Source organism: Giraffa tippelskirchi, chromosome 8 (assembly GCF_054371585.1).
Source record: "Giraffa tippelskirchi isolate mGirTip1 chromosome 8, T2T-mGirTip1v1.2.pri, whole genome shotgun sequence".
Classification (NCBI taxonomy): domain Eukaryota; kingdom Metazoa; phylum Chordata; class Mammalia; order Artiodactyla; family Giraffidae; genus Giraffa; species Giraffa tippelskirchi.
In genome coordinates this window covers 112,730,651-112,753,469 of record NC_137282.1, presented here as the reverse complement: position 1 = coordinate 112,753,469, position 22,819 = coordinate 112,730,651, and the positions used below count along the sequence as shown (strand labels likewise).

General features: G+C 47.0%; 1 protein-coding gene across 1 annotated transcript; it reads right to left on the bottom strand.

Moving 5' to 3' along the window:
- Window positions 1–10,793: 10,793 nt before the first annotated feature.
- BOD1 (biorientation of chromosomes in cell division 1) lies at window positions 10,794–22,806 on the bottom strand. The gene is made up of 4 exons (XM_081523569.1): window positions 22,377–22,806; window positions 17,995–18,119; window positions 12,847–13,043; window positions 10,794–11,569 (listed from the first exon to the last, which is right to left on the bottom strand). Exons 1-3 carry the CDS (start codon window positions 22,611–22,613, stop codon window positions 12,848–12,850), a joined length of 558 nt encoding a protein of 185 aa, XP_081379695.1. The 5' UTR covers window positions 22,614–22,806; the 3' UTR covers window positions 10,794–11,569; window position 12,847.
- Window positions 22,807–22,819: the final 13 nt, after the last annotated feature.

Sequence of the window (22,819 nt, the reverse complement as noted above, 5' to 3'; positions counted from 1 at the left end):
GTCAAAACTGCTGCTGTGGTCGCTCCTGGGGACGAGGGCCAGCTTGGGGGTGGGAGGTGAGATAGAAGTGGGGGACTCGGCCTGTATGCCCTCTGGTTTCAGCACCCCGTGTGCTGCCTTGCCTGGCCAAGGGTCTTTCGTGGCCTGCTCTGTTCCTGGGCTCAGTCTTTATTTCCGTCAAAGCAGGCTGCCACCCTTCCCCTGGGCTCCTTCGAGGCTGGTGGCCTCCAGGGCCAGCAGAGAGTGCGTGCTTCCTTACACCACCTCTGTCTGTTTATGGTGGTGCAACGGATGAGACCAACACTGTGGCCGGGCCTGGGTGCTGCCCACAGAATCAGCATTCAAGCTACACTCGGTTGGAAAACTCTGGGTGAAAGCAGAATGAGATACAAGTCAAGGTCAGGCCAGGGTCGAGTTCAGACCGAGAGTGAAACAGACAGCAATAATAACTGCTGTTTTGTAAGTCCTCACTACATACTAGATGGTACTGAGGGCTTCACAGGCATTATCTCAGTAATTCACTCCACACAGAGAAGCAAACAGAGAGGCTGAGAAACTTGTCCAAGGCTGTTCAGCTACTTTTTAGAGGGGCTGGGATTTGGCTGATCTCTTTGAAGTCAGAAGTCTGTGTTATTTCCAGCTTGGTTATTTTGCCTCCCCAGGTAAAATTAATACCAATACTTCCTTTTTTAAATTTATTTTTTTTATTGGCTTCCCAGCTGGCTCAGTGGTAAACAATCCGCCTGTCAATGCAAGAAACCCAAGAGATGTGGGTTCGATCCTTGGGTCAGGAAGATCCTCTGGAGTAGGAAATGACAACCCACTCCAGTATTCTTGGAGTATACTTGGATCCTGGAGGATCCCATGGACAAAGGTACTTGATGGGCTTCAGTTCATGGGGTCACAAAGAGTCGGACACAACTGAGCGACAAAGTACACAGTTGATTTAGTGTTGTGTTAATTTCTGCTGCACAGCAAAGTGACTGAGTTATACCTATATATACATTCTTTAAAAATTGTTTTTAATACCAGTAGTTTCTGTTTAAAGAATTTCTATAATCTTCAAGGCAATTTTGTAGATGGGGAGCCTGATGTTCAGAGAGGACCAGTCACTTACTTGCCCACGGACACAGAGGTAGGAAGTGACAAAGCTAGGGTGCATTACCCAGCTCCTCCAATTGTGTGGGACTGAGCCTGGTGGGTGGGCCAAGCAGCTTTCTTCTGACGAAAACTTTTCCTTTAGGAAAATGCGTGGCAGCGTCTTGGGAGTTCCCTCTTCCGTCGTGACCGTGGGGTGGATCCAGAGAGGATGGGTCTGTCATCTCTATTTGGCTCTGTGATAAGAACCACAGCTTGGCTGAGTGATGATTAAGAGCTGCACGCGTGCGTGCGTGCATGCTAAGTCACTTGAGTCATATCCCACTCTTTGCAACCCCATGGACTGTAGCCCACCAGGCTCCTCTGTCCATGGGATTCTCCAGGCAAGAATACTGGAGTGGGTTGCCATACCCTCCTCCAGCGGATCATCCTGACCCAGGGATTGAACCTGTGTCTCTTCTTTCTCCTGAATTGGCAGGTGGGTTCTTCACCACTAGCGCCATCTGGGTGCTGCACATTCTCTCATCAGCAGCTCCGTGAGGTAGGAACCACCCCATTTCCCCATGTTACTGATGAGAAAACAGAGGCTCAGGGAGTTTGGAGGATTGGCCTCAGGTCGCCTGGCTACTGAGGGGTCTGTGCAGCGCATTCACCCTGTTGGGTTTCCCTCCACAGCCCAGGCTGGCTGCCACCACCTCCTGTCTTCTGCATCCCCCCCAAACTGCTGGGACCTCCTGTCTCCAGCCCTCCTCTTGCCCAGGCTGCATCCCCACCCCTGCCTTCCCAAGTCTCCTTTCCCTTTTCCCTCATCTTCTGGATCTTGTTCTAGTTCCACGCCTTGAGCTGGGCTCCCTGACCTCCTTGCCCTGGCTCTGCTGTCCTTAGGCCAGCGGGCAACCAGGCCACTTCCCAGCTCTGGGCTTCCATTTCTGTACAATGGGGGTGTAATGGCTGCTCTGGACTCTGCACTCTGGTTACATGAATCATCAGCAACAACGCCTATAGCTGCTATTGTTACTGTGAACAATTACAATATTTCGTGAGTGCTTACTACGTGCCCCGCATGGACAGGTGCTCTGCAGGCACCATCGCACTTGATAAAGGATGGAAAAAGGTGAGCTGAAGGACATGAGGGCTTCCCTCGTGGCTCAGCAGTGAAGAAGCCACCTGCAATGTAGGAGACGCAGGTTTGATCCCTGGATCGGGAGGATCCCCTGGAGGAGGGCATGGCACTCCAGTATTCTTGCCCGGAGAATCCCACGGAAAGAGGAGCCTGGCGGGCTACAGTCCACTGGGTCGCAAAGAGTCAGACACAACTAAAGTGTCTTAGCACACATGCACGCAAGGGACGAGTGTTTCCTCTGCCGTTCCTATTCCTTTCCTGTTGCTAGCCCATCCCTTGTCTATCCGCATGGAGCAGAGCGCCACATCTCAGAGTCTACGGAACACAGGACAAGAAAGCTGCCGGATAACAGAAGTAGTGGTTGGGAGAGGTGACTCTGTCCCTCTAGGATGTAGCTGTGTCCCTCCTCACAAATGGATGGGCCACACGTTCACAGTCTTACATGACAGCACCTAAAAACCATCGCCAGGGCAACCTCTGGGAACCACGCGTCTCCTTTTTCCGCTTCTTACAATAACTCTTGTCCGGTTGGTGGAAGGGCCCCTCCCCCTGCTTCACTCTGGCCTGGAGTTGAACCCACCTCGGAGACCTGCACTGACTGGGGGCAGGGGGTGCGACCAGCCTTGTCAGAATAGGTCAATTCCAGGGTCTAAGCAAAGCTGCAGGGCTAGCATGGAGTCACTGGTCTCCACGCACAGGTCCAGTGCCTTGGGTCATCGCCCTACTCTGACCACCATATCAGGTAAGAATGGACACAGATGCCTCTCTGCTTCCTCAGGTCCAGCCTTGCTCTGGAGGCATGTGGTGAGAACACAGCCTGGCTCTACGGGCCCTGGAAGGGCCTCTCCGTTTTTCACGCGTCCCTCCCTCTCTCGCTCCAGGAACCCAGCTGTGTTCCATGTGCCTCACCTGCTCCTTTTTCTCCTTCTCTTCCTCTGCTTCAGGCAGGGAGAGGTCTGTGTCTCCCTGGTGTTCCAAGACCTGGGTGTAGCACAGGGCAGCAGGCAGAGCCGCCCTCTTCAAGCTGGCTTTGGTTCAAGGCCGTGCCATCTGAGAGCTGGCTGGGGTGAACGCAGCCCCCTATGTGGTCCAGCTTGTCCGCCTGGAGTTCTGTGTCAGGGTTTAGGGCCAGAGGCTTTGCTGATCATAAAGGATCACTCTGCCAGTGTCAACTGTGCAAACATCTCCTTAGGGACTTGTAAGGAGGTGAGAGGCTGGGCCAAGGCTGGAGAGAAGTGGTCCTGGGTCTCCAGTCACATGGGACTCATCTGACGACTGCAAACCACAAGGTGTCCCCAGGGTGCACTTAATGAGGAAAAGTGGAATGGCGCAACACAACAGTCCTTTTACAGCGACTTTAGCCAAGAGTGTTCTCTGTTTTCATCCGTGCTTGCCGAGCGTCCATGAAGAGATTTGTGCTAGGAGTGAACACCATTAAAATCCCAGCTTACTAATAACTTATGGAATGTAAGTAAGTTTCTGTTAGTTTCCACAGTTTGTGGACTTTTGCCAAATTTGGCATGTACCAGGTGGTCTAGCTTGGTGATAAGAAACAAGCCGGCATCAGAAAGACGTGTGGCCTGCCACCCGAGGGGCCGACATTGAGCCACGGCAAGAGACCCCAAAAGCTGACGGGGCCAGGGTGGGGATGGCGAGACAGCAAGAGCAAAGGAGAAAGAAAGAGTGAGCTTGACCCCAAAGCCTCTCTCTGCTGTTTCCTCCTGTGGATAAGCCGGAAGTCAGCTGTGCCGCCTTATCTGCCAGGCAGGGGCTGTCACGTGGTGTGCGTTTGATTCACCGTTTATCACCATCTCCTGGCCCATTCATACCACAGGACCTTGGAGTAGGGGTGAGGTCAAGGGTTTGCAAATAGTCACAGGGCCACCGGGTGGGGCTGAGCAAGGTGAGCGTGCATGGAGATGGGACAGTGGGGGCCAAGGATCAGGGTGTGGAGTCGGAGCCAGGACAGGGTCAGGGGCATCTGGAAGGGCTTGAGGTGGTGACAGTGATGGGAGAGGGGTTCCAAATAGCGGTACAGATCCGTTGTTAATGTGTTTAGGATAATGGGAAAGTGGTGGAAAAATAATTACAGTTAAAGGAAGGAAACTAATTGAATCCCAAGAGGGTCTGGGAGCAGAGGCATGTCTAGCTCTCAGATTTGATTTTCAAATACCAGCCAGAGGATCAAGCCTCCTTGGAAAAGTGGCAGATTCCAAGTTGGGGGCAGGGAATGTACACGATGAGCTTGGGGCATCTTCTGGTGTCAGAAAGGAAGTGCCAAAGAGAGATGGAGAAATGTCTGCTGCTGCTAAGTTGCTTCAGTCGTGTCCGACTCTGTGCGACCCCATAGACGGCAGCTCACCAGGCTCCGCCGTCCCTAGGATTCTCCAGGCAAGAATACTGGAGTGGGTTGCCATTTCCTTCTCCAGTGCATGAAAGGGAAAAGTGAAAGTGAAGTCGCTCAGTCGTGTCCGACTCTTAGCGACCCCATGGACTGTAGCCTACCAGGCTCCTCCGTCCATGGGATTCTCCAGGCAAGAGTACTGGAGTGGGGTGCCATTGCCTTCTCCACACAGACACAAAAAACAGCATGGAGGGCCACCCACTGGCCGAATCTGGGACAGTTTCAGCATCAGAAGAAATAAGACTAAAAAATAGAACACATTGATTGAATAGGAATCCATGAATCAACACAAATAGAAACAAATAAAAGAATAAACGAGGACAAGAAAAAGTTTTCATTGCAGTAGGATGTCAACTAATAATTGTAGAAGCAATGATGGAATTAGAAAATTACCATTTGGTACTTATCGTAGAACAGAATATTTACAAAGTCTGAAAGTACCTCCCCACAAAATATTAACCATAAAGGGACAAAACAGCAATCTGAAAGACACATCTTTAATCAAGTGATCAAGGTGAACATCACCAGCAAAGGACAAATCTAAATCATGCACCTAGTAGGATGCTGTGGAAGGAACACAGCTTCCCTTCTGTAATATTCCTGCTCAAGATGCAGAATCTGAATCTAACCGCAAGGAACTGTCAGACAAACCCAAGGACTATTCTACAAAAAGTCTGGCCCATTGTCTTTAAAAAGAACTATTCCAGATGGTGAAGAAAGCTGAGCGCCAAAGAATTGATGCTTTTGAACTGTGGTGTTGGAGAAGACTCTTGAGAGTCCCTTGGACTGCAAGGAGATCCAACCAGTCCATCCTAAAGGAGATCGGTCCTGGGTGTTCATTGGAAGGACTGATGTTGAAGCTGAAACTCCAATACTTTTGCGAAGAGCTGTAGTGGACAGCACATAGCGAGTTCTCAAAACAGGGCACCTCCTCTTATTCTGATCATTCCACATCATTGCATCATCAACTTCACAGCTCTGTGGGGTGGCTGCCATTTTCCCCAACGGCCCCTCCTCCCACCTCCAGGAACTTGCTGACTATTCAGCGCCCAGCCCGCTCTCTTTCCCTTTCTAGGAACTTCTTCTGTGGACAGTTAGAGAGGTAGAGTGTGTCCCAGTTAAAGACATGAAAACCTTATATAAGCATATAAAGACCTGCTTACATATGCACAGATCATCTCTGGAGGGATCTGTATAGACCCACGTAACAGTGATGGTCTCTGGGGTCCTTAGGGGACATGGTGGGAAACTTCTCCTGTTAAACCCATGTATACCCTTGGGATGTCTTCCCACATACAGGCATTGTTGCTTTAAGTAAATAAGAGCAATAAATAGCTGGATCAATCCATCTAGTCACCAAAGAGGGGGCCTCTGTGACAACTCAGTTCCTTTGGGAGGATCTGTCATGAAGCAGATAAGAGGAGTTCAGAGAAAGCATCTCCCTGCATTTGCTGTTCTTCAAGTGCCAACAGCTCAAAATAATGTACAAAGCAGCCTATTTTGTGGTGGCATGTCCTCAACTCCTGCAGTCATAGTTTGGGGCGGCATTTTTGCTACCCTTCACCCTCATTTACAAAATGCTAAGCTGCATACACAGATTAACTACAGACAAGCCTTCCTCCGTCTTTGCCTAGGGGACACTGCCACTTGGGGCACCTCTGAGAGGCTTCTGAGAACACCGGGTGCTGGCTCCTCCTCGTGCCTCCACCCACCTCTCCCTGCTGTCTCTGCAGTGTCACCCTCCCACAGCCTCGGGTGGTCCTATGTGGACGCCTAGACAGGGATGTGAGGGACCTTCAGGCTACTTCCCATCTTGAAAATTCTAGAGCCCAACTCGCGTAACTTAACCACCTTGTCTCTTATGAAAAATTAAAGTCTAGAAGATAGCTAGAGAGATGCTTTTGAATAATCTGAAGTAATCACGAGATGATGACCCTCTGGGGCAAGTACTTCCAGCTCTCATGTCCTCAGGGGCCAGCAGAGGGATGGAAATGGGTGAGGCCAGCAGTGATACCTGCATGCCTCGCCTGTCGTCTGAGATGGTCGGCTGCTGATTGTTATCCGTGGGGCACAAACGCATTTCTGAACCTTGACATTCTCCTTTAGGAGTCAGAAATACAGATCTATATGGAATCTCCCCATTTAGAAATATTAGTAAATAGTTGAAAACAAAATAAGAGACAACAGTCACAACTCTTGGCCGACAGAACACGGTTCGAGGCTCAGCAGAGCGGCCTGGCACTTTGCAAACTCTGCCCTGTGATGTGAGCTTGAGCAAGGGGGCAAAGGCTGGCTAGAACTAAGGGTTTGTGTTGAGATGTCAAGCTGACTCTATTTGGGGCTATGTTTGGAATGAAGGGTGGACCCCGGAGCATTGACAAATTTGAACTTGTTCTATTAACTAATAGGGAGGCAGAGTAGCAAAGGGTGACGGGGACGGGAAAATACAGGCTTTGAATTCAGAGGCTTGGGTTCAAACCTTGCTTTGATACTTAACAGTTCCCTACTTAATAGTAAGATGCTTCACCTCTCTGAGTCTTGGTTTCCTCATCCATAAAAGTCAGGATAGATCCTACATAACAGGGTTGTGAGAATTAAATGAAGTTGTGTCTAAGGAAATGTTTGCCATCTGGTAGGCAACTAGTTCACTTATTCTTACTTTCAAAGGTTTGTGAGTGAGGATACTTGATGAAAGGAACATTTCGGGAAGGATGGCCAAATGGCAGCTGGGAGACTGAAGTCAGAAAGACTGGCAGCTGGAGTCAGAAAGACTGGCTAGGTCTCCAGCAGCGTTACTGCTTTGAGATGATGGGTCATTATTACTGCACGGCCTTGGAGCTGAGCCTGTCCCCAGGGGCCAGACCATAAAAGCTGACCTCCTGGCTTCTCTACGGGTAAGGTGATGGACAGGGTGCAACGCACAGCGCCAAAGCAAGCTTGGCTGTGCCAGCTTTCCTTCCTGTCTGCTTCCCACCCCCTCTTCAGCAGCCTTCGTGCAGCCAAGGGAGGCAGGGCCTGGCCTCCTGCCAGTGCTAATCCAGACGCAACTTCCAAGCCTGAACCTTGGTGCCAGCCTCAGTCACAAGCCAGGCCCTGACCTTTGATGGGTCTCTACAGACATCTCTTCTCTATCTTGAGGAGCCACTGAAGGCCTTTCTGGAGAGTTCCTGGTAAAATTCTGTTGTTTTTGTTGTGCAGTCATTCAGACATGTCCAACTCTTTGCGACCACATGGACTGTAGCAAACTCATCTTTGGAAGATGGCTTAAAGCTTTTGAAAGCTTGGGAGCTTAAATTACATGCAGACACTTCCAAGCCAAAAAGGCCAAATGCACAGTCCTTGCAAGGGACTAATGGCAGAATTAGCCAGAGAGAAAGTTTTGCTCCTTAGGAACAAGAGACACATTTTACCCACTATGTAGACGCTATGTGTACCCATTAACATAATTAAACTGTCATTACCAGTCAGCATTGCCAACTTTCCAAAAAGGTTTCCTAAAGTGGAAACGATTTTTAGTGTGCATCAGAATTGTAAGAAAGGCTTGCTCGCCACCACCCCCCCCCCCAACCCCGCTCCGGTAAGTCTCTGAATTGGTAGATCTGGGGTCAGGGTTGCGTTTCTAACAATTCCAGGAGATGCTGATGCTTCCCGCTGGTGGCTGGGTGGTTATGCTTTCAGAAGTATTGCTGTAATGAATCTGCTGGTATTTATTCGGTCCACACTACTAGTGAGTGTTACAAAATGCAAGGGAACCCCTACATTCTCAGTTGAGTGAACAGGAGCTAAGGTTAAATGACAGAAATAAGATAAAACAATGCTTGAAAATCTTAATGTAGGAGCCACAAACTTCACTATAAGCCAAGGGTTATACAGTCACAACTGGATGGACATGGTGGTTTGGTTATACCAATAAAGTATTTAGGCTAGTAACTGGAAAGCTGCTGGGGCAGCAGTCTCTAGTTGCAATGGTAGATGCTGCCCCATGTCAAAGAACTGGACTACAAACATGAACATGGGGTTCTTCATATCATCAGGACTCTAAGCCTTGGATGGTTTCTAAAGGCTGGTATTTGTTGATGTCTTAGAGTAACGCCGAGACATTACTTTGCCAGCAAATGTCTGTCTAGTCAAGGCTACGGTTTTTCCAGTGGTCATGTATGGATGTGAGAGTTGGACTCTAAAGAAAGCTGAGCGCAGAATTGGTGCTTTTGAACTGTCGTGTTGGAGAAGACTCTTCAGAGTCCCTTGGACTGCAAGGAGATACACCCAGTCCATCCTAAAGGACATTGGTCCTGGGTGTTCATTGGAAGGACTGATGTTGAAGCTGAAACTCCAATCCTTTTGCGAAGAGCTGACTCATTGGAAAAGACCCTGACGCTGGGAAAGATTGAGGGCAGGAGAAGGGTAGAGGATGAGATGGTTGGATGGCATCACCAACTCAATGGACATGGGTTTGGGTGGACTCCAGGAGTTGGTGATGGACAGGGAAGCCTGGCGTGCTGTGGTTCATGGGGTTGCCGAGTCGGACACGATTGAGCGACTGAACTACAGGTTAGTTCTGTGCTTCATGAGGCTTTTGCAAATGTTAGTGGTTTTTCCAACTACACAGAAAGACCTGAGGTCTGAGACAGACCTCAAGTCTTTAGTTTCTTGTTTAGGAGCTTGCTGGAGCAAAGGTGCTTAAGGGTGAAATATTTTTGGTGGCCTCATCTTCATCTAGGAGGAATTTCGCTTTTTCTCAGAACACAGATCATTTTTCTAGGCTCTGCATGCCTAATACTCAACATGATGACTCCACTGAGAATGCAAAAAGGCTTAGCAGGTGACCAGTTCTCGAGGGAGGAGAGGTGGCTTTGGACGTCCCAGCCCCCCTAGTGCTGTTTGGTCTCATTTTTCCAGGCTGCCCACTTAACTACATTTACTCAAGGGAATATGGGAACTACTTCCATTTCAATTTGGCTCAGCTAAGAGTCCAAGTCAGCCTTCTGTCCCAACAGTAGTGATGTGTCTAGTTACTTCTGTAATCTCATGATTTCATTTGAAAAAATTCTCTCTAGTCTATGGTGACTCTTAGTGGAGATAACAATGATTAAAAAAAAAAAATCTCCTTGGTATCTCAGCATATTTAACATTCTGTGAAAATCAGGGTATTTCTCATTAACTGGTACATCCTTCTATAATAACTGAAAAAAGAGAACTGAGATGGACCAAAACTGTCTGCCAAAAGGTATGCACAACAGAGTCACTTGCGAATTTGGGGACAGAAGGAAGAAGCTTCTCTGGGCTGCTCATACTGCCCTGTCAGTGGTGGACAGGCAGAATGTTGGCAGGGTTGAGAGGGGCTCTGTTGAGACCTCCCTTCTGGAGCAGAGGCCTTGAGAAGGAGGCTCACAGTCCTGAACAGGGGGGTCCGAGTCTGAGAAGTTTCCTTGCAGAGCACAGGCCTGGTAGTCCTTCCATATCTACCTCTTAGTGAAGAGGACTGCCTTGAGGGGCCCTTCTCTGGGCACTGAGGACCTGGTTGTTGAATCCCAAACTGAAAAGGGCAGCAACCTGCTTTACCTGGAAGTAGAACACACTTCAGAAGTAACTGCCACTTGCCTTAAACATGTGGTCAGCTTGTTTCAAAATAAGGGCATATGCAGCCCAAACATCTTGCTAAACACAGAAGTGCAGTCCTAACGTAGTTATTGATGGTAAAGGTGGAACAGGTTAAAGTCTGAGTAACAATATCCAGGAGAAGGCTCAACCAAGAACCAAAGACTCTTAGTTTGAAGTAAATTTTGATATCATCCAAAGCTTGGGTTGCAAAATGGCAAGGGTCAGCAGTGAAAGCATCGCTTGGATCTTGTCAGAAACTTTCAGGTCTTTCTGAACTTCTGAATCAGACTTTGCATGTTGTTTCAAATCTCCTGGTGACACTTCTGCAAGTTTGGGAAAAAGCACACTGTCCTCAAGTAAAGAGGAGGACGGCAATGGTCCGGGGAAGAGAGGACCACTTCGAGGAACACCCACTAGCAGGACGATGGTAGTTCCTAGGTACATCTACCAGCCCTTCACTGCCACTAAGTCATGTCTTTGCACAGGAATGGTACACAGATGGAGCAGAAAGGTTATGCTCCATACCTGGGGTCTAACAATTAGTCGAAGTTTCAGAGTATCAAATGATTTACTTACAAAACTGAAGTCCCTTTATTCACTTTCTAAAAAAACACAAACATGAGAATAAAATAAACACACCCAACTCACTAGCCCTTGCAGGATAGGAAGCAGCCCTGGACAGAGAGTCTGCAAATGTTTTTCCTTACACTTAAGTCTGCATTTCCTCAGGCATTCTAGGGTCCCGTGTTTTGACACCTCTTGCAGGGGAAAGGAAGTGGAAGCTAAAAAGAGTCACCTACAGCAGGGTCGCAATGACCTTACAGCTATTTGATGCTAGTGGCTTGTAAACTCTTGATTTGCAACTCTCAGAAACTGATAGTATCAAATAAGCATTGTTAAACCCTACCACCCCTGGCTAACCCTTTACTGTCATTCTTTGAAACTGCATCTTTAGGACTAGTTATGTTCCTTCACTGTAGCTTCTGATTACACTCAAGCACAAACCCTAAAATCCATACACAGTCTCTAAGTTCAAGTACAAAGGTTCACTTCAGGACAAACCCCAAAGTGACGTAGTGTTTCTCAATGCGTCTGTAGTGTCTACTGGGTGTCCCACCTTGGAAGGCTAGCTGGATGGCAGCACAGTGTGAGGCCCGCAAGGTGAACTCTCTACAACCCCGCTTGCTCCCTATTCCATCTGGACGCCGCCCCACGGTCAGCATTGAATTCGGAAGTCAGTGAGGACTGCGGCCTGTCTTCACTTGGAAGTTGTACTCTTATGTAACTGAATCCAGTTCTTCACCATTAATTCAATGAAGCTTCCAAAACATGTCAGGCATATTCTAAAAAGAAAGATAATCACATCAAAATGTTAGTTTTGTGTTATGTTTAATTTTATGTTCCCAAAGGAATTAAGCTAGAAAGAAAGACTTAAAGCGAATGTTTTACACTCCATAATGGAATTGAGGTTTTCTCCTAATATAAGCACAAAGGGACAATTTCTCTCATGAGTTCCCCATGCGAGCCTGATGTTCTTGCTTTGTTCACTCACTGATGCTTATTTTACTTATCAAAAATAACAGACATCTTAAAGACTCTTACACAGAGAACACCCACGTAGAATGAGGGGATATGGCACACAGCGATGGTCACCCACGATGGCTGGGAGTCCACCACGGCTTACTCGGTGATAACTGTATGCTTATTAATGTCTCCCAACCCTTGCAAACAGCATTGTTTTGTGCATCTAGAGCTGATTTTTAAAATTAAATTTCAAATGTGAAAAAGAAAAAAAGAGTGCTCATAGCAGAAGAATCCCATGGTAACTGACAGTGGTAAACTAAAATCCTTACTAAGTACTACAAGGAAACCAAGAGGGCTGAAAGCGGATTCTGAGCACCATTTAGGGGGCACTTTAGAACGCATTGCTTGGTTTTTTTGTTTTTGTTTTTAATTAGTTTATTTTCTATTTTTTAACTTTACAATATTGTATTTGTTTTGCCATACATTGGCATGAATCCAGTATGGGTGTACATGTTTTCCCCTTCCAGAACCCCCCTTCCACCTCCCTCCCCATCTTATCCCTCTATGTCATCCCAGTGCACCAGCCCCGAGCACCCTGTATCATGCATTGAATCTGGACTGGTGATTCGTTTCACATATGATAATTTACATGCTTCCATGCCATTCTCCCATATCATCCCACCCTCGCCCTCTCCCATAGAGTCCATAATACTGTTCTATTTATATTCAAATTGTAAGCCCAAGTTAACTCATGTCCAGGGGAGAGACTCACTTAGGCAATTTCAGAACAAGGCTTTAATGTGAATTTGGCATGTGCATATCCAGCATCCCAGCTGGTTTCTAATGAAGCATCTATTCATGGCTTAAATGTTCAGCTCTGCTGGCACAGAAAATCACACTCACTGACATAGGAAAAGGCTACTAATTAATTCTCAGTAAAAAATGACTCACGACAAAATGAAATCCATTTGCAGCAAACACTCTTCTGAATAGATAAGAAACATGAACCTTGGCAATGGTTTATCCCTTTTCTATCCATTTCCTATATCTATAAGCCAGAGGTGAATGCTCCTGGACAAAAGACGGGATACTGGACCTTAGGAAGCATCCTGGGATGGAGCAGGAGGGTCCTGGCTTTCAGGCTCTGGAGGCGGTGCTGGCATGGCTTCTTTTTTCTGGGCTGCCAGGAACTCATGGATTGCTCGTTCTATCTGTGGTCTGAAGATGTGGTTCAGTTTGGGATCCACCACCTGGGAAATAATTCTGTCCACTCCAGCTTCCAACATCCCTGACCTTGAGAAGACAAACAGATTATTCCATTATTTAGCCTGCAAGTGTCATGGGAGAGCCCAGGTAAGTGTCTACCTGGTCCAAGGTACAGCCCCATGAGAGAGTTCTTTCAAAGGATGTACACTGAGCACATGGGTTCAAGCCATGGTGTCTTTATAGAGGGCCATTCATTATTCCTAATGTACAATCTCATCTAATGCAACCTTGTACAAAAGAATCAAACAAAACTCTCCCAAAGACAAACAATAACACTATGGTTGAAAGAATTGACATCATGGGTAGATTTGAAACCTCAATCTAGCAAAGCCAGCAGGCCTCCCACTTGACTCCACTTCCCTCAACATCTGTTCTTCCACACGTCAAAGCAGAAGTGGGCCCCAGCAGCAACCTGGCTACTAAGCCCTAAATCTTATACAGCACAAACCAGTCAGGGCTGGGAAGGCTTACAGCATCATCATCCATTCAACAAGGCCTTCAAGCTGTTCCAACAAGGTAACTTGGATGCAAACAAGTAAACAGACAAGAAATAGACTGTATCTAAGCTTTTAAGGGGCTAAAATACAGCCCCAGTCCTTTTTGAAATAGAAGAAAAATTAGTCAAAATGTCTATATTCAAACATTAGGGGTGGGTAGCAAGGAAGATTATGGTCATAGGAAACAAATCACATTTGAAGAGTTTGGAACATAGTCCATGCAGGATCAAACTGAATTGTTCTCCTCAAAGGGTTAAAATATTCAAATACCATTCACAAGTGTGGTTGATAGGTTTTACTTACTTTTCTTTAGACTTCTTAGGCCATTCAAGCTTTTGCTTAGGTAAAAATAGGTCCTGAGGTAATGGGGCAAATGGTGTGTCAGGGCACAGCCCAGGAGACCACCGAGCAAACACATGCGGTGATGAGTGAGATGAGAAACAGGCCCTGAACTGGTTAGGCTGAGTAGAGAATAAAGGGCTCCCTAAATCCAGTGGTGACTGACTACTTATCAACAGGAAGCCTAGCTGTAAACGGACCACTGTTAGAGTACAGGGGCACTTACAAGCAGACCCCAATAGACAGTGTGTGCCACGGAACACAGTGAGGCCAGCAGCAGCCCGTGGGTCAGCGGGGAGCAGAGCCGCCTCTCCCTAGTCACAAGCCAATGGCTATCGACCTCCATCACCCTGCTTCCTGGGTCAGGCTCACAGGTGTCTTTACTGGAGGTGAAAATCTGACCAAGGAAAACAAAGTACCAAGAATATAGCTCCCTTTCTTGGAGATTTTAAAAGTGCTAGGAGGAAGTAAGAAATATTGTCAGGTGCCTAAAACAGAAGATGAAACGAACAACTATCATGTACTTTCCTTCACGCTGCAGCCTAGGATACAGCATCTGGGCCTGGGCAGCGGGGCTGGCCAGTCAATGCTGAGGGCTGCGGTGTCACTCTGACAGGGTTAAGGAGCCAATCTTCACTGTAAAACGTCATTCGAATCTGCCTCAAATTCAAAATGTTAGCAGGAATCACAGACAAATGTCTCAGTATGATATCCAAATCCCTGTTTTCAGGTTAAATACACTCTAGATCAAATTGAAAAGCAGGGAATAATTACGTAGGTGGTAAAACTATGAAAAAAAAAGCAAGGGAATAAGGACCATCCAAGTGAGGAGTATGGTCAACTTCTGGGAGGAGGACGGGTATCGGGAAAGGTGGGAGGCAGGGCTGGGCTGGGTAGGGCATGGGGTTTGGAGGGTGCTGGTACTGTTCTATTTCTCAACATGGGTGGGACTACGGGGATGTTCTAGTTACTTGTTATACTGCATTTAGGTTGTAAGCACTTTTCTGTGTTACATTTCATATGAAAGGTATATGAAGAAAAGTGCCACATGCATACCTCAAGGATGATATCAACACCCATTAGAAATTAACTGTAATGTTGATAGTATTCATGCCATTATTGGCACTTTTTCAAATATTTAAAATATTTTGTGCTTTATCTTTTCAATATGGTTGCCAATCTTTTAGAAGGTAGGATTAAAAAAGTTTCATCTGATTTGTTACTTAAGCTGTCAAATAGTTTTAAGGACTAGCAATAACTTATATGCAGAGTACATCATGAGAAACGCTGGGCTGGAAGAAACACAAGCTGGAATCAAGATTGCTGGGAGAAATATCAGTAACCTCAGATACGCAGGTGACACCACACTTATGGCAGAAAGCGAAGAAGAACTAAAGAGCCTCTTGATGAAAGTGAAAGAGGAGATGAAAAAGCTGGCTTAAAACTCAACATTCAGAAAACTAAGATCATGGCATCTGGTCCATCACTTCATGGCAAATGGATGGGGAAACAATGGAAACAGTGAGAGACTTTATTTTGGGGGGCTCCAAAATCACTGCAGATCGTGACTGCTGCCATGAAATTAAAAGACGCTTACTCCTTGGAAGAAAAGTTATGACCAACCTAGACAGCAAATTAAAAAGCAGAGACATTACTTTGCCATCAAAGGTCCATCTAGTCAAGGCTATGGTTTTTCCAGTGGTCATGTATGGATGTGAGAGTTGGACTATAAAGAAAGCTGAGCACCTAAGAACTGATGCTTTTGAACTGTGGTGTTGGAGAAGACTCTTGAGAGTCCCTTGGACTGCAAGGAGATCCATACAGTCCATCCTAAAGGAGATCAGTCCTGAATACTCATTGGAAGGACTGATGTTGAAGCTGAAACTCCAATACTTTGGCCACCTGATGGGAAGAGCTGACCCATGTGAAAAGAAAGACTCTGATGCTGGGAAAGATTGAAGGCAGAAGGAGAAGGGGACAACAGAGGATGAGATGGTTGGATGGCATCACTGACTCAATGGACATGAGTCTGAGTAAGCTCCATGAGTTGGTGATGCACAGGGAGCCCTGGCGTGCTGCAGTCCATGTGGTCACAAAGAGTTGGACACGACTAAGCAGCTGAACTGAGACTGCGCAGTAACTCATATAAAGACTAGACCAGACGCAAAGCAGCTGCTCTGTGAGTGGCAGCCGCTGTCCCCTTCTTTCTGAAGGACTCCTGCACCAGTCTGCTCACCAGAGGAACAAGGGCATGGGTAATGAACCCAAAATGACAAGGCACTGGGCATCTTTTGGAATCATGCTTCTTCCATAACTCTGAGAGCTTTTATATACTTTAGTTTCATTTAGAAAGATTCAGATTTCATCAGCCACATTGAAAGCACCAGCATGTTAATAAACATTCTTTCCTACTTCATAAAAGTTTTTATTTTGAAATTATATATTCATAGAAAGTTGCAGAGAAATACATAGGGGAGGTCCATGCACTCTTTACCCAGACACCTCTAATGCTCGTACTGTGCACAACTACAGGACAATATTGAAGCCAGGAACATAAGAGGAAAAATTATGTAACCATATGTGGTGATGGATGTTAACTACTTATTGTGGTGATCATTTCAAAATATACACAAATTGAATCACCATGCTTGAAACTAATTACGCCTGAAACCAACAAGCTGTATGTCAACAATACCTCCGAAAAGGCAGGGGGCGGGCAAAAAACCCCAGAAAACCAGCATGGGTACTCAACCTCATTTACATCTCAGTTATAGCTGCACTTGAGTGTCTGCATACATAGCTCTGTGCAATTTTATTGTAAGAAACTTCATGAACCACCACAATTAAAATACTCAATTGTATCCTACCCGCTTCCAGCTACCCTTTCCTAACCACACTCACATCCCCCCAACCCTAGGCCCTGTTCAGTTCAGTTCAGTTCAGTTCAGTCGCTCAGTTGTGTCCGACTCTGTGCGACCCCATGAATTGCAGCACGCCAGGCCTCTCTGTCCATCACCAACTCCCGGAGTCTACCCAAACCCATGTTCATTGAGTCGGTGATGCCATCCAACCATCTCATCTTCTGTCGTCCCCTTCTCCTCCCGCCCCCAATCCTACCCAGCATTAGGGTCTTTTCCAATGAGTCACCCTAGGCCCTAGCAATCACTAATCTATTTTCCATCTCCATAATTACATGTCAGTTCACGAATGTTATGGAAGTGGAATCATGCACCATGTATCTTTTTGATACTGGTTTTTTTTCACTTGCCACAATTCCCCACCATTTCTCTTTCTAAAGAGGAAAGCATCACAAGCTTTTAGATATTCCAGGAGAGTGAGTGGATCAAGAAAACTGGAACATAAGCACTGGTATTAAGAACAAAAAAGAAAAAGCTTATCTCAGGACACCAGATTTCATGAGCCACCTCCACTTTTGTACCCAGTGACACAGAGAAGTCACTTGGATGAGCAATCAATAGCACCTAATTAACTGAGGTTCAGTTTGCTACTATGAAGAATATACTTTAATAAGACCTCACGCCTTCTTGAACACTACCATTACACGTTAGAGGGGTCATGTGGATTTCCTAAAATCTGTGTAACTCACACTGGCTTGTGAGAAGATCCAGCTGCTCTTGCCCAAGGCTCAAACACTGATACATTGGTAGGAACTCCAGTGTATGTTCATGCTACACTGAAAACTTCAAAGAGACTGAAATATGTCTTACAATTTGGAATCTCTCTCCTGGTAGAGATGTGCACAGGAGGCCTCTGTAAGTATCAAGAATTTTAATTGAGTTCTTTGCTTACTTGAACTTAACTAGGAGGTAGGGGTCTGCTGCAACTTGTATGTCATATCTGCTAGAAGGTACCATGCACTTGGGGCTTCCCAGGTGGCTCAGTGGTAAAGAATCTGCCTGCCAATGCAGGAGCCACAGGAGACACAAGTTCAATCCCTGGGTTGGGAAGATCTCCTGGAGGAGGGAATGCCAACCCACTCCAGTACTCCTGCCAGGATAATCCCACGGACAGAGGAGCCTGGTGGGCTGCAGACCATGCACTTGACCAAATAGGGCCTTTTACTGGCCTTCTGAGTCACACTTATGGTTACTGCCTTTTCACTTTCAATTCTGCTTACTTACTGAACCACACTCTGCCTCAGACCATTTCGCAATTGGTTTTTGTTCATCGTGGGATTCCATTCCTGCTTGTCCAGATGTGTTGACACAAAATTATCCACTTTTTGCCTCAGGTTTTGGTAAGCTGGCTAAAATATTAAAAAAAAGGGGGGGAGGCAAGGTCAGAAGTTACATGCACCAAAGTTTTATAAATTTGCCATTCAGAATACAGATTTTCATAGGAATGCAGAATTTCAAGTCCTTAAATACACTCCCAGCATGTCCATGAAGATCACCATACTGCATAGCAAAGCGTGGACTAATGACCAACAAGTGTGCCTACTCTAGGGCATGCATGTGTGAGTGCTAAGTCACTTCAGTTGTGTCCAACTCTTTGCAACCCTGTGGACTGCAGCCTGCCAGGCTCCTCTGTCCATGGGATTCTCCAGGCAAGCATACTGGAGCGAGTTGCCATGCCCTCCTCCAGGGGATCTTCCAGACTCAGGGATCAAACCCGTGTCTCTTATGTCTCCTACACTGGCAGGCATGTTCTTTACCACTAGCGCCACCTGGCAGGTAGGTATGAGGCCAGATGCTCTACTGTCCCACTTACTTTTCGGATAACTCTATGAGGGTGGTCCTATTAGTTCTCTTCTGCACTCATGTTAAAGGATTTAGGTTTAGAAAAAGTAAACAACTTGCCTACAAGGATAAAATGTGGCAAAGTCAAGGTCAGACCCAGGCCGTTTCCAAGGAAATGAGTTCTAGCCCAGCTCCACTGCTCACTAGCTCTCTGATTTTCAACAAGTCAACCAACCTAAGTCTCAGTTATTTCCATCTGTAAAACAAATTTTACTGACCCACTTACCTTATAGGGTGTTCTCAGCAACAAGCAAGGGCCCACGGAAGCCCTCTGCATAAAATGAAGCCACTCAGCCCTCACAAACACAAGCTGAAGTCAAAGTCTATGGAACACTGGGAGAGGCTGACAGGAAGCAAAACTTAAGTCCCCAAAGGAGGCTGACTGGCACTACTGTTCTCTAAATCCAACTAGTATCAGGAGAACAAAATCAGAAAGGAACCTGATGAACACAAGGAACGCATATGAACACAAGGAATGTGCATTCTGAGCCTCCAAGAGGTTCTGGCACCATCAGCTGCTGTTGTTCAAACCAGGGGTAACAGTACGCACTGCTGTTTCACACTTCATTCCTCTCTCCTCCCACTGTGGCCAGGGACCACTTCCCTACCCCACTGATGTTGCATTTAGCAGTGTGATTTTCTTTGGCCAATGAAGTGTCTGGTAGCTCAGCTGGTAAACAATCTGCCTGCAATGCAGCAGACCCTGGTTTGATTCCTGGGTTGGGAAGATCCCCTGGAGAAGGGAAAGGCTACCCATTCCAGTATTCTGGCCTGGAGAAATTCCATGGACTGTATAGTCCATGGGGTCACAAAGAGCTGGACACGACTGAGTGACTTTCACTTTGATAATACTGTGTCAGTGACAAGAAGTCCTAAATGTGGTCGTACCACCTGGCATGGCTCTGGTACTCTGGTGACCTTCTATGAAGGTATATTCTTTGAAACCTCTGTCCCTCGGGCCTGGGATGTAGGAAAAATACACCTGCAGAGATCTTCCCTCAACCATAGCTTGGACCTAAGCCCAGGTTGCCTATAGCTGAGCCACCAAGTCTATCTAGATCAGCTGAACTTTAGCTGACTTGCAGTCCCATCAGCATGCAAACAAATGCTTATTATAAGCCACTGAGATTTGGTTTATTATGTAGTGTTACTCTGGCAAAAGTCTGTTAACAGTCAGGTATGTGACACTGACAAAGGAATCAGGAGGCCTCAGTTCTGTGAGTGGGCTCTTCCCAAAGGCCATGACTCACAAACAAAGACTCTCCACCAAACCTGAAAAGAGAAAGGCAGGGAGATGGATGAGGACTAAAATTCACAGATACCCATGTACTATTTGCCTAGCAAGTCCTTCTTCCTGGTAACCATCTTCCCCTCTTCACAGGCGTAGGGTGGCGGGTGCCACATTCTCCTGGCCACAGGGGTGGCTGCCTGACCCACGTTTAGACAATGCAGGTATTTCCTGGGATTTTTTTTTTTTTCTTTAACTGGAGCCTTTTTGAGAGGAAGTAGCTGTAAGATGGGAGAAGGCAATGGCACCCCACTCCAGTACTCTTGCCTGGAAACTCCCATGGACGGAGGAGCCTGGTAGGCTGCAGTCCATGGGGTCGCAAAGAGTCGGACACGACTGAGCGACTTCACTTTCACTTTTCACTTTCATGCATTGGAGAAGGAAATGGCAACCCACTCCAGTGTTCTTGCCTGGAGAATCCCAGGGACGGCGGAGCCTGGTGGGCTGCTGTCTATGGGGTCGCACTGAGTCGGACACGACTGAAGCGACTTAGCAGCAGCAGCAGCAGCTGTAAGATGTAACCAAGACTACTAGTAACCAAATGGATGACTCTGCTCTGCAGTGACATAGGGTTAGATAGCCCTGGTGGAGAATTCTTGGTTCCAAATGCATCCCTACCCTTTTTTTATTCTATCCTTCCTTAGATTCCCACCAGTCAATAGATTCTCCCCCTTTGCTCACAGGAGTTAGAGAGTTAGATTTGTCACTTGTAACCATCAATCCTGATACTGTATCTTTTACTATTCAAAATAAGTCATGCAGTTTTAGGTAGGGGACAGCGGAGCCTGGTGGGCTGCTGTCTATGGGGTCGCACAGAGTCGGACACAACTGAAGCGACTTAGCTGCATTTACTGAAAAGGACCAAGGACAGCTAATGTCACCAACCAAACTCTATAACCTTAACAGACCTTGACAATATAGAAAAATCCCTTCAGTTCATGAAGTGAAAGATCTACAGTGCCTGTCACTAACGTTTTATTATACTATCACTTTCCCTTCTTAACCTATCAGTCTATTCTATTTATTTATATTTTGGATGCATTGCGAAGTAAATTACAAACATCAGCAGTACACATTCCCTTCCATATGTCTGCAGTCTGGGGTGGAGCCTAACAATATGCAAATCTAAGAAGTCCTTAGGTGATGCTGATGATCCATGGACCACACTTTGAGAACCATGGGACTAAAGCAACAAAGGATGTGCCTAGAGACATACTATCTCAAGAATTAAAACAACCTGGTGACAACCAAAAAGAACATCTAAGGAGGTGTTAAGTGGTGAAGGCTCCAATTCCCCCTACCCCTACAGATTCTCAATATCGACTAAAAAAATGTATACTATGTTGGTTAAGCCACATAAAACCTAATGAGACACAAGAAACGTAGTGGAGAACTTGCGATGGGAAGCTGGGAACACCCAGGACTGGAAAACAGGAAAGTCCTGTCAATACGTATGTTAAGTAAGAAAAATTAACTATCCCATTTCAAGGAGAGAACTACTCCATGAGTTTTTTAATCTTGGAGAATAACAGTATGCACTACTTACTATACATATTACCTGGTCTACATTTCAGTTTTCTACGCCAGAATACAAACTTTGAGGACAGGATAGTGACTTGCTTGACCCTGTATCCAGAAACCTCACCAATAAATGTTTAATGGATAATCTATCTTTAAGGCCTAAGCTTTAAGTTTTAAGCTCACAATCTTCCTGTGAGGTAGGCAAAAGATTTCCATGTTGAGCTCAGAGAGGAGAAATCACTTCCCTAGAGGAGCCCATTCAGTAAGAGAGCCTCCTATATCTACAACCACAGTCTTGCGAGAGAAACTTCTGAAAAGGGAGTAAAAAAAAGATTTCAGCGACTACTCTTTGTCTGACACTTAACACCGGTGACTTCACTGAACACAAATGAATCTGGGCAAGGTCAAATGAAACAGCATTGTATTAGCCGGTTGACCTAGGGCATTAGGATCTAACAGAGAATCTTTCAACCAATGACGGAATACAAAATAAGGGTGCTGGTTCTACGAAAATGTTACCTCAACTAACTGCATACTCAAGCCTGCAAATTACTGAGCTACAGAAAAGGAAGAAAGGCTGATGTTTGTGCATTCAAACCACTCATGCTTACTTACCTGGTTTTCTCCAGTGTTCTTAACATACTGAGATTTGTTACTGAGGTGCTTAAAGGAGTCTCATCTTGGGAAATACAGGATCGAGGCTGTAAAACCGGTATTGGGTCCCCAAGTTCAGTGATGCTGTTGGGCTAAGTCGCACAGAGCAAGGATGGGGCGGGGAGCAGAACCCACGTGGTCATCCCTCAGAAAGCTTCCTATACTGCCCCAAGCGATCTCCTCGCTGCTGAGATTTGAAAAGTACCTTTCGTTTTTCTCTCCGATTTGGAAATGCGAAGCTGCAGCCCTAGCAGCCTCAAGCCCAGCCCGCCCCCCATGAGCCCAAGCCGCCTCAGCTGACCTTGGTGTCCACGTCGGCCAGGCAGTCCCGGCGGAAGCTGTCAAAGAGACCCCGGCTCTTGAGTTGCTCCACGATAAGCGCGATGAGCTGCGGGTCGCCCGGGGGCAGTGAGGCCGGGTTGATCGGGCCGCCGCTCCCGCCAGCCCCGCTGGCGCCCGCCGCCGCCCCCGCCGAGGCCGGGCCCGCGCCGCCGCCGCCCACCGCGCCGGTGCCCCCGCCGCCCCCGCCGTCAGCCATGGCTGCTCGCCGGGCCCGCGAAGGGGCCGGAATAAGGCTTCCTCTCAGGAACAGAGGGCCTAGGTGGTGGAGAGGTGGCGGAGGGGCCCGAAAAGGAGAAAGCGGCAGCGGGAGGGACGGAGGAGGAAGGGGCGGGGGCGGCGTCGACAGCAGCCGCGACAGTCCCTCAGGTACCGCAGCCGCCGCCGCAGGCGGCGGAAACCGCC

Excerpts from the sequence above, each read along its gene's own strand:
- BOD1 (XM_081523569.1), bottom strand. The coding sequence starts at position 22,613 with ATGGCTGACGGCGGGGGCGGCGGGGGCACCGGCGCGGTGGGCGGCGGC. Across the intron at positions 18,120-22,376 it reads TGGCCGACGTGGACACCAAG|CCAGCTTACCAAAACCTGAG; the intron begins GTCAGCTGAGGC and ends TTAATATTTTAG. Across the intron at positions 13,044-17,994 it reads CTGAGGCAGAGTGTGGTTCA|GTCAGGGATGTTGGAAGCTG; the intron begins GTAAGTAAGCAG and ends TGTCTTCTCAAG.